Below are 11,691 nucleotides of genomic sequence, written 5' to 3'. Positions count from 1 at the left end.
GACAGAGAGAGAGCATGAAGGGGGGAGGGTCAAAGAGAGACAGAGACACAGAATGTGAAGCAGGCTCCAGGCTCTGAGCTGTCAGCACAGAGCCCGATGCGGGGCTCGAACTCACAAACCATGAGATCATGACCTGAGCCAAAGTCGGTTGCCCAACTGACTGAGCCACCCAGGCACCCCACTGGCAGTGTTTTTCAAACTAGGTGGTGATCCAATTCATGATGAGTAGGTAGTGTCTAAAGAGATAAAACATGATTGCTGAAAGGGTAGGTTACAAATCTACGGTACAAATCCTCGTTACAAATCTGTACTGGATCATGATGTAAACGTATTTTAAAGTTTGAACGCCATTACTGATAATAGGCTAATAGAGGGCCAACAACTAAACTGGGCAGACCCCATTCACTAAACTGTATTAGAGTTGGCCAATCTACACGGAAAATTTAGAAAACGCCCCATGGACCATGAGGCCCTGTTCCTATCTTCAGTATCCCACCCACCCTTTGGCTCCCAGCCTGGAACCAGGTTCACCCTGGGCGGGCGCCTCACATCTCCTGAATACTTCCCTGGCAGTCAGATCTACGTTGTTTACTAACTCCTACATTGTCCGCCACTGGGTTACAAACTCAGGATACTAGTTCGCTGTCTCACTTTTACCCAGTTCAGTTCTGCCATTTAGGAAACTTTCTTCAAAGAGTGTGGTCTTTACTGGATAAAGACCCACGTTGGGGAGTCCAGGCAGGACCTGCCGACTTGAAGGGGGTTGGAGGCCTCACCGCCTTACACACCCTCAAAGGCCCTAGTTTCCCACGAGGCCAGGCTGAGAAGGCCCCGGGGCTGAGGAGCAGGCCTTCGGGAAAGAGGCCTCGACCTTCCCGGCACGGGCACCGGCTCTGGATCTCGCTCCCCGCTTCCCCTTCAGGGATGCAGCGGCCGCCTTCCCGCCCGGGGGCGCCAGGCCCGGCCCCAACGGGAGCCTGGCCTCGCCCTGCCGCGTGGGCCCGCGCTGTGACCCGGAAGCGCTCCGGAAGCGGTTCCGGAGTCAGCGCCGGCAGGATGGCGGCGGACACGCAGGTGAGGCGGTAGGCTGCGGGGCCAACGCGGCCAGCGGCTGGGTGTGGACGGCGGCCGCCGGGCCGGACCGCCCTTGCCACTAGCCTAGGAGTACCGGGGGGGGGCGGGGGGGAGCGGTGGCTGCGGAGGGCGCGGCCCCGGGGCAGCCTCCGGCCGGCCCCTCGCGGCTCCTGGTCCGGCCCGGCCCGCGCGGCGCAGACCGACCCCAGGCTGGAGGAGTCCGGGGCTCCGGCCTGGGCTTCGGCAGCGGTTGTCCGGCGGGGCCCTCCCCGAGCCTGGAGTTGCAGAAGTTCCCCTTTACTAGTCTTTGCCGCATTTCCCAGAGCGCTCCAACAGTGAGCCCCAGCCAGCGCAGACTCCTTAAACTTTACATTCAGCAGACGTTTCTCGAGCACCAACTTTGTGCAGAGACTTCGAGCATAGCCTTTGGATTTATACAGATCCGAATTTGAGTCCCAGCTCGATTACCACGAGACGCTGGGCAAGTTACTTAACTCCGCCAGGTCTCAGTCTTTTCGTCTGTAAAATGGGACTAAAGTCATACCTATGGTAGAGGCTTGTTGTGAGGATTCAGTGACATAAAGTAGGGCACCTTATACGTTGGTTGTTATTAGGTCCAGGGTCGAAAGTAAGAGAACTGTTACTACCTTGGAAGAGCCTTGTCATCCTTGTGTGTTTTTTCACCAGTGAGTACCTTGTAGTTCAGGGAAGGACTGGGGAAAACTTTTTCTTTCCTTTTAGCTTTGTTTGTAGTTATAGAGTGAAAAAGGCAATAATATAGGAAAAACAGATGTCTAAAGGACAGCTTGGCTTATTTGAATCTCTAGGGGAAGGAGACCAACTGATTTTGATATGGAGGCCCTGAGGCCAGAGAGTGAGAGCACTTACCCTGAACACTGGCAAGTTGTGTATTGAGAATCTCCTGTGCAAGGGGCTGGTAATTAGTTTAGAGTTGTGTTACACAGAATCCTGGAAAGAAAAACTTAGTCTCCTGGGTACTTTGGAAGAGGTTAGGGGACACATGCTGAATATTTAGCATTAATGCTCAAGTACAAAAACATCTCTCTAGAGCTGTGTGTTCAGTACGGTAGCCACTAGCCATGCGGATATTTAATGGCTAGTTAGTTAAAAGTAAATGCGATAACAAATTTAGTTCTTCAGTTGCACTAGCCACGTTTCAGTGTGTGGGTAGCCACATGTGGCCACTGTGTTGGGCAGTGCAGAAGAACTGTTTCCATCATCACAGAAAGTTCTGTATTGGACAATGCCACTCGAGAGAAACCTGTGGACTTTACAGCTGTTTTCATCTGGTCACACCAACAAAAAACTTCTGTGAAATATCTTGGTGTGCACTTCTTCAGTTTTCTGATGGGGTATCAAGTGGGCAACATTCATTTTCTGATTAAGAGAAAGAAGAGCTTTGAACCTAAAAAGTTCGTTCATATTTGTGAGAGAAACTATAGCCAAGAATTTAGTATTAACCTGGAAAGACAGCTGTGTGGGAATTCTGGGTAGAGAGTGGGTTGTATTTATGCATCTATTTTTGTTGTCCCCTCAACCCTTACTAAAACTGGTAAAAGGTTTTATTTATTTATTTATTAAATGTTTATTTTTGAGAGAGAGAGAGAGAGAGAGAGTGTGAACAGGGGTGGGGCCAGGAAAGAGAGAGAGAGAGAGAGTGTGCGTCAGAGAATTCAAAGCGGGCTCTGCACTGATAGCAGTGAGCTGGATGTGGGGTTTGAACTCAACAAACCATGAGATCATGACCTGAGCCGAAGTCGGACGCTCAACTGACTGAGCCATCCAGGCGCCCCCTAAACTATTAAAAGGTTTTAAAAAAGTACTCCCACAAGGATTGGGAGAATGGAGAGCAGACAACAGCAGCAAACTTTTAGAAACTCTAAAGTGCTGAATGGGAAGGATTTAGTAGACCCAGGGAAAATGAATCCCAAACTGACAGTTGGGAAAGCTAAGAAGCAACCTGATTCACATGGCAGAATCTCTGACAGATGGGAGCTGGTGGTATTAACTGACCTCTGGAAGTGAGGGTGAGTGGGAGGGGTGAAATTAGGATTGGTTGAGAGCTTTTCTCAGATGCAGTCAGATCCCCAGCTGTCTTTCTCAACCTTGGCAAAAGTCTGGCCTTTTTTTTTCCTCTGGAGAGTGTGAAACAGGATCACTGTGAGGACTAGAGTAGGAGGTTCAATATCCAAGGAAATCATCTACAGAGTAATTCAAGAAACTTGCCCTGAACTGGAGGGTGTGTTTCCAGATCAAAAATGCTGAGCACAGTGGATGAAAATAGACTCACAACAAAGAACGTTGGTGTGAAATTTTAGAACCTTAGACACAAAGAGAAGATCCTAGAAATTTGCAGAGGGAAAAGTCAAGTCTCACACAAAGGATCAAAAATCAGAATGGCATTGGACTTTGTAGCAGCACTGAGAGCTGTCTTCAGAATCCTGAGGGAAAATGATTTCAGCCTAGTATTCTGTATCCAAATAAACTTAATTCAAGTGTGAAGCTAGAACATTTTCAGATGTGCAAGGACTTCACAAAATGGGGGATGTGCTCCATCTAAACACAAGAAAGTACATTTTCAGGGTAAGACACTATATCCCAAGTATAGAGGACCAACTGCCAAATTGGGGCAGGTCATCAAGTTCTGAGAGATAACTTCTTCAGGAAGACAGACTTAGGTAGAATACCTGATCTGCCCAAAGAGGCAATTTGTCAAGTGAGAAGCAGACAAGTGGCAAAAAATTTGGGGTTGAATTGTCAATTAGGACAGATAAAACAAGGCAGACTGAGGTGAGGTGGGAAAGGGCATTTATTAACTCCAGGGTTAATAAAGCTGTGTAGGATAATAAACATAGTATATTAAATGGAGGTTGAATGTAAACACGGACAACTGAGCTGGCCAATATTATGAAACTGAGGAATTATGTTGGGGAAGTGGGGAGTGTGTGTGGTGAGGTTGGAGAAAGAGCTACTGTAAAAGGCAATAAAACGGAAAAATCCAATAGTAGTAGTACAAGCAAGTTATTTAGAGATTATGGAGATAACTGCCAAAATTATGAGCCAGAATTGGTGAAAGAGGGTGCTCTTGGGGAGGGAAGGCAAGGGACTGGGTTTTCTAGCAGACTTCCCAGAATTCTTTGGCTTTGACCTTTTTTTTTTTTTTTTTTTAGGTATGGTTGACATGACTTTGACTCTTTAATTATCTGTATGTATGACTATAAAAAAAGACAGTATTAAAACAATCACTTGGAACAGTCACAAAACCCTGGAAGACAGAGTCTTGGCATGAGTTTACTCATTGCCAGTAGAATTACATCAGGGGTTTAAATATAAGAAAAACTTAACATTGTTTTGTTTCTCTATGTACCCTTTTCTATGTATTTTACTAATAAGGCCTCTATGTATTAAGGTCTCTATGTACCCTTCTCTATGTATGTTACTTGTAAGACCTGGCCTGTCACTGAAATAACTTTAGAAGGAAAAGATGAGGGCACCATATGTCAGTTACTTGGGTCTTACCATGGCCTTTTCTAGTGCTCATGTATCCATGACTTGTCCATTCTATAGCTTGGAGAATATTGCTCAGGAGCAGATTTTCCAGAATATTTGCAAACTGCCCCCACCCAGTGCGGAGGATGCAGCTGTGCTAACATGGATGGTGGTTGAAAGCTAAGGACTGGTTAGCAGTGGTTAATGGACCTATCGGTTTCAGGTTTAGTTTCAAGAATGCAGGTGCTGTGGCTCTCAACTTCTGTCTGAGCAATGGCTTCCCCTCTTGGAGTCTGCTCCTTCATCACTTGTAAAGTGGAGATACTGGTGCCTGCCTCAAAGGCTTGTTGGCAGTAGTAGCTGACCTTGTGCTGAGAGGAGAGTAAATGCTCTACATAGGCTCCCTCCCTTAGCCTCTAACAAGTCCTACGAGGTAGGTGCTAGAGTTTCCACAGCTGGTAAGAGGCAGAGCTGGGATTCAGCCTCTTTACCTTCTACCCTTCAGCCACTGTGCTTATGTTCTGCTAATGACCTGCCAGGATACTGACATTCCCATTGTGGGAGGTTAACATGAGCTGATATAAAGGGAAGACATTGATATGTGGTGGGCCCTCATCAGAATTTACATAATTGTGAAAGGGTATTTTCTGTCCTGAAGTTTTGGCCTTTTGCCTTGCCTTTTTTTGTCTAAATTTCTTTCTTTTTATTTATTTATTTTCTTAATGTTTATTTATTTTTGAGAGAGAGAGTGTGCTTGCACATATGCATGAGTTGGGGAGGGGCATAGAGAGAGGGAGACATAGATATTCAGCAGTCTCCGTGCTCTGAGCTGTCAGCACAGAGCCCGATGTGGAGATCGAGTTCATAAACTGCGAGATCATGACCTGAGCCAAAGTCGGACGCTTAACTGACTGAGCCACCCAGGCGCCCCTGTCTAAATTTAAGTAAGATATCAGTATTGACTAGTTGACTGGGTTAAAACAGTACATGTCAACTGGGGAATGATTTTGCCCTCGAGGAGACATTCGACATGTCTGGAGACAATTCGGATTGTCAGCTGAGGCAGGAGGAGTGGAATGCTGTTATTGGCATTTCGGGGGGTAGAGGTCAAGAACACCATTCAGAATCCTACAGCATATGAAGATGGCTCCACAGCAAAGAATTATCCAGCTCTGAATGTCAGCATTGTGGAGGTTGAGAAACCTTGGTTAGAACTTCACTGAATTCTGCACCTGCTTCCCTAGCACGCATGTGCGCACGTGCGTGCACACACACACACACACACACACACACTCATTGTTTTGTAGTTTGCTGAAATTTTCTCTGTGGGTTTGGTCTTTACAGGTTTCTGAGACACTAAAGCGTTTTGCGGGGAAGGTGACAACAGCCAGTGTGAAGGAACGGAGAGAAATCCTCGGTGAACTGGGGAGATGTGTTGCTGGAAAAGGTATTTATTTTCCATCCATGTGACCGAGAGATGATTCCATTTCAAAGTAAACTGTACTCTCTGTTTAGAACCATGGCTGCCTCTTTCCCTTGCAGCACCTTCTGCCTTCACTTGCCGTATTTGCTTGCCGTACTGTGCACTGAAACCTTCACTGAAACGTTTGGGTTAGTGGAGAGTTGATCCATTTAGGTACCAGAGATTTGTTACAGTTTTAGCCATTTTGATTGGAAATATTTCTAAAAGATACCAACAATATTAGGCAATTTACTAGGTGCAAAAACATTTTCTTTACGACTTGGGGCACCAGTCTGTGTTCCGTGGAAGTCAGCAAGGTGGTAACAGGTGATTGGCCACATTTTCTGCTTCCCTCTGGGAGTTTCACAGCATATTCTGGGAAGGGGCTTTAACTTTATGAAGCTTTTGTTAACCCTGTGTTTTCCTTGCACCTCTCTTTTGCCGAAAACCAGTTCAGGGTCTGGGGAACACATTTTGGGAAATGTTGAGCACCTGTAGTTATCCTGATTCTGTACCATAACTGAGGGCTTTCCCTGCAACCTACTGGGATGTGTAAGACAAGTTTGCCTTCATGTAACACTGTATGTTAACTATACTGACGTTAAAAAAAAAAGTTTGCTTTCATCCAATAAATCTTCATTAGCTTTTAAATTACCTTTTGTTGTGTTTTCACTGTGTAGCCTTGGTTCTCCCAAGTGGTCCCTGGACCAGCAGCATCAGCATTATGTCAGAACTTGTTTGAGATACATACAGATTCTCATCTCCGTCGCAGAAACTCAGATTCAGAGACCGGGTGGGGGAGGTGGAGCCCAGCATCTGCGTATTAATAAGCCCTTTAGGTGATTCTTAGATTCACTGAAGTCTGAGAATCATGGCTGTGTCGAGTTGGGTCTCCCTTCCCCTCAGCTTTCACTTCCTATTAGTGAAGAGCCTGCTTCAGCCATGTGCTCATTTGCTGCTTCTGACCTACGGTCGCCTGGTGACCTACCCAAGCTTGTTAAAGTTGCGTATAAATTAAGTACATTCCTGTTTGTGAGCTTCTAAGAGATTCTCATCTTACTTAACACTTTAATGTATGAGTTTTATGGCACCCTCAGAAGTCTTCCTGGAAACATTTCTCAACAGGATTATGGTTAGAAAAGGCTGCCATGTGACAAGGTACCAGCTGTACATGCCTTCCCAGCCATAGCATCTGAGCCTTCTGCTATGTAATTGCTGAATACTGCCCTTTTCCCATTTGACGGGGTAAAGCGTTGGACATGTTTGGGTGAAGTTCATGAACTACTCAGGGCCTTTGCAGGATGATTTTACTGTTCAGCCACCCTGAAGTTCTTCTGTTCAGGGTGAATGATACTTATAAGAAGTTTAGTCGCTTTTGATGTGCAAGCTGATGGTGGGAAGTTGTCTACTCCTCAAGAAATCATTAGTTCTCAATTTTTTAATTTTCTAAGTCTAAGGAGGAGCTATTGGGTAGTGATAATCATTCTGGCCTCTCCTCTTGTTAGGGTAACAGATAACCAAGTGAGTTAACCAAAGGTGGGGAAAGGTATTTTCTGCCAGGCTGGGAGTTGAGGACTTTCTCAAAGCTGTCTAGTGCTGGTTGCAGATGGTCAACATGGCTCAGCCCGTGGGGCCCTGAGGCCTCTCTGAAGCTTTCCTCAATCCTGCCTCTGTGTACTTGCACCCTGAGACTCGCTGATGGAGTATCTACTGTGCCTGCTCGTTCTAGTCACAAACCTCTAGTACAGCCGTCCGTGATGAAGGGCTCAGCTCAGGTCAGACAGGCTCTGTGTTTTAACCATGGCTCTGCCACTTTCAGGCTCTGTGACCTGGTTCAAATTACTTAACTTGTCTGAACCAGTTTCCTTGCTTTGAGTATGGTGATGGCAGTATTGCTTCCCTCACAGGGTTAGTGTGAGGAGTAAATGAGAACATGTGTGGACAGTCCTTAACACCATGCCTGGCTCTGGTAAGCACCCAGTGTATGTTAGCTCTCAGCCACAACCTGTTTCTGGCCCTAGTCATTCTTTCCTTTGGTCACTGAAATTGCCCCAAGTCCAGGGGATCAATACAGTGTTTAGGGTCCTGTGGGGACAAGGTCCCTGCCCCTCCTGCATTCATTTCAGTACCTGAAGTATGAAGTGCTGTGCCAGCCCTTGGCTGTTGGTGTCTCCCGCTGGAGTTGGCCTTACACTGTGGCTTACATTCCCCCAGTCATACCCTCTCCCTTTCATCTGCACGCTTTAATCTGGCATGCAGAACCGGCCACAGATTGGTTTTCCATTACTGACCCCTGTTGCTACAACCAAAGTTTCTCTTTCACTCGGCTGGCCTGTATATAGTTTTTTAGTGGCAAGTTTTTATTTAAATTCCAGTTAACATACAGTGTAATACTAGTTTCAGATGTAGAATTTCATGATTCATCACTTACATACAGTACCTGGTGCTCATCACTACAAGTGCCCCTCTTACTCTCCATCACCCATTTACCCATCCTCACCCACCTCCCCTCTGGTAATCCTCAGTTTGTTCTCTGTAGTTAAGAGTCTGTTTTATGGTTTACCTCTCTCTTTTTTTTCTCCTCTATGTTCATCTGTTTCGTTTCTTAAATTCCACATAATGAGTGAAATCATATGGTATTTATCTTTCTCTGACTCATGTTTATCCTTTTTTTTTTTTTAAGTTTATTTTGAGAGAGAAAGAGCATGCACATGTGCGTGAGCAGGGGAGGGGCAGAGAGAGAAAGAGAGTCCCAAGTAGCCCACTGGGCTTGATCACATAAACCGTGGGATCATGACCTAAGCTGAAATCAACAGTCAGAAGCTTAACTGACTGAGCCACCCAGGCACCCCAATATTCCTTTATCTTAAAGTGACCTCAGTAATACAAGTATCTTGCAGGGATTAAATGAGTTACTGTGTGTCAGTGCTTGGAGCAGGGCCTGGCACCTTGTGAGTGCTGATTAAGTCCTGGGTGTTACTACTTCTCTTCTTCCTCCTCATGTGTCCTGATGGGCTTCGTGCATTCTTGCCCCTGCACTTTTGCTCATGTTAACACCACTCAGCATGTACATCCCTTTCTTTCCATTTTTGCGTAGCCTACGAATCTATTAGGCCAAGCTTGTGTATCCTTAGAAACTTGGAAGCCACTCTAGTTAGAGCTGCTCTGCCTTTTTCAGATCCCTCAGAATACTTTAATTTTTGTCCTATTTTTATTTATTTATTTACTTAAGTTTTTAAAGTTTATTTACTTATTTTGAGAGAGAGAGTGCATGCGTGCACTTAAGGTGGGATGGGGCAGAGAGAGAGGGGGAGAATCCCAAGCAGGCTCCATGCTGACAGCAACAAGTCTGATGCGGGGCTTGGACTCACGAACCGCAAGATCATGATCTGAGCCAAAGTCGGACACTTAACTGACTGAGCCACCCAGGTGCCCCAAATTTTGTCCTATTTTTAAAAACTATTTATCAGAAACTATATAAAGAAGAGTTCATGTATCATAAGCGAACAGCCTGCCGAATATTCACAAACTTGACTACCTGTGTAACCAGCACCCAGGTCAAGAAGCAGAGTAGTCCCAGTGCCCCAGAAGTGTCACTTGCCAGCATGTTAGATTTTGAGGCCACCAACATCGTCTTAGTTTCATTCCTTTAACACATGTCCACTGGACAGCCTTTCTATACCAGGTGTTTTTCTGGAGTACGATTTTGCTGTTGTTTCCTCCAGGGAATTCTATCTCCAACTTATGGGAAGTGTCCAGTGAGTAGAGATTATGTCTGGCAGAATGCCTGGCTCAAGCAGGGGCTCATGAAGTAGTTTCTACTGATTAATCTGTGTGTGATCTTTGGTTTCAGATCTGCCAGAGGGAGCAGTGAAAGGGCTCTGCAAATTATTCTGCCTGACTCTACACCGGTACAGGTGAGTCCCTACTGAAGACCCTGTGCCTCCAGCCCTTTGTGCGGAGAGGTGGTACAGGACAGCGGTTAGAGGCTGGGCTTTGGAGAGGTGTCACCTTAGCCTCTCTGTGCCTCTGTTTTCTTCATCTGCAGAATGGGGATTGTGCTGTTGTTTACCTCATAGGTGGTAATTAGTAAGTGTAAAGCTCCTGGGACAGTGCCTGCCACGTCATGAGTCTGTACACCATAAACAGTCATGCGTGTAAAAGCACTTGGCCTGGTTTGAGGTCCGTAGTAAGTGGTCCATAAATGTTGGTGTTGTCCTTACAGCTCTGATGGCTCATTTGCTCTTGTTAGCTGCTTCCAGAATTCCAGGAGAAGGTGGATTTCTCTGGTTATTTCCTAATCCCATCATCTGTGATCCACTGGAATATATAGTACAATCCAATTTTCCTGAGAAAGACCAGCGCTTGGCCTAAGCTGCCCTGCCCCTGCGCCCAGTGTTCACCTTTCCACTTCATTCGTTCCTCTAGAGATGCAGCCTCCCGCAGGGCCCTGCAGGCTGCCATCCAGCAGTTGGCTGAGGCACAGCCAGAAGCCACTGCTAAGAACCTTCTGCACTCTCTGCAGTCTTCAGGCATTGGCTCCAAAGCTGGTGTCCCCAGGTAAAGAGATAAAATGTGTGGCCTACCAGGGCTTGGCGGGGTCCTATTCGGGAGAAGCTGGTGCAGATGACCTGTGTGGAGCAGGTGTGAGCATGTCTGTCTTTCCTCTCTGAAACTCTGGCGCTAGCAGTCTGCCTGCTGTGTGGAGGGAGGAGCCAGGATGTCAGGCTCAGTGGACAAACCGCTTTCCTGAGGAACAGGGTTGGGAAACCAGTGGAAGCAAGGCCATTTTGAAGGGAAACCAAATGCCCACTGGACACTGTTTGAATAGGGGAAAGCATCTTTTTTGTTTTTATGGTTGTTGAGTGCTAAGAGGTGGGAGTTTGGCTGCTGAGTTCTGCATTCCTTGTCCTGAGTTGTTACAGATGGTTTACGAGGAAACAGTTTCAAGTTCTCTCCAGGTGTAGGTCAAGGGAGGGTCCTATATGCCAGGCAGGGCCTCGCGGTCAGCATTTGTCCCCAAGGTGGAGGCTCCTGCTCTGCACTCATCCTTCGCCTCCCTGCCCCCTGCAGTAAGAGTAGCGGCTCTGCTGCCTTGCTGGCCCTGTCCTGGACCTGCCTACTGGTGCGCATTGCCTTTCCTTCGAGAGCCAAGCGTCAAGGAGACATCTGGAACAAACTGGTAGGTTCCATGGGTCTTTGCAGTAGTGGCAGTCAGCTCTCTGTGCAGAGTTGGGATATGTTGAAGCACCTTCTCTGGCCAAGTGCTCTTTTTGGTGCTGGTGACCAAGCACTCTGGATTGTCACGAATGTGTGATGCTGGTGGATGGACGTGAGTACAACACAGTAACATCCGTCTGTCCATCACATGTGTTTGAGCTTCTCTGTCAGTCATGGTGCTAGGCTCTGGGAATACACTGATGGGCAATTCCTGCCTTCAGGGCATACGTGGAGGACATGATAGGCCAGAGAAGGGAAGACAGAAAGCAAGTAAATTAGAAAATGCAGTAATGTAAATTATTATTATTATTATTTTTCCGGTTAATCATTCCTTTCCCTGTGTTTGGATTTCAGTGTCGAACTGGCTAATGGAACAGAATTTTCTTGCCATGTGTTTTGATCTTTTAATTCTCTCCACCTGTTCT

At 46.5% G+C, this 11,691-nt stretch overlaps 1 protein-coding gene across 1 annotated transcript in view; it reads left to right on the top strand.

Annotated features, from left to right (window-relative positions):
- Positions 1-457: 457 nt before the first annotated feature.
- Positions 458-11,691, top strand: part of GCN1 (GCN1 activator of EIF2AK4) — a 59,062-nt gene continuing 47,828 nt past the window's right edge. The window contains exons 1-6 of the mRNA XM_047088502.1: positions 458-525; positions 923-1,135; positions 5,892-6,031; positions 9,900-9,963; positions 10,475-10,606; positions 11,120-11,228. Of these exons, the coding sequence (XP_046944458.1) occupies positions 458-525; positions 923-1,135; positions 5,892-6,031; positions 9,900-9,963; positions 10,475-10,606; positions 11,120-11,228 (726 nt within the window). The remainder of the gene's footprint in view (positions 526-922; positions 1,136-5,891; positions 6,032-9,899; positions 9,964-10,474; positions 10,607-11,119; positions 11,229-11,691) is intronic.

This window comes from Lynx rufus, unplaced genomic scaffold, assembly GCF_022079265.1.
Source record: "Lynx rufus isolate CCGP_SWC_20201006 ecotype Redwood Valley unplaced genomic scaffold, mLynRuf1.p SCAF_24, whole genome shotgun sequence".
Classification (NCBI taxonomy): domain Eukaryota; kingdom Metazoa; phylum Chordata; class Mammalia; order Carnivora; family Felidae; genus Lynx; species Lynx rufus.
This window is presented reverse-complemented; position numbering and strand designations above follow the sequence as displayed.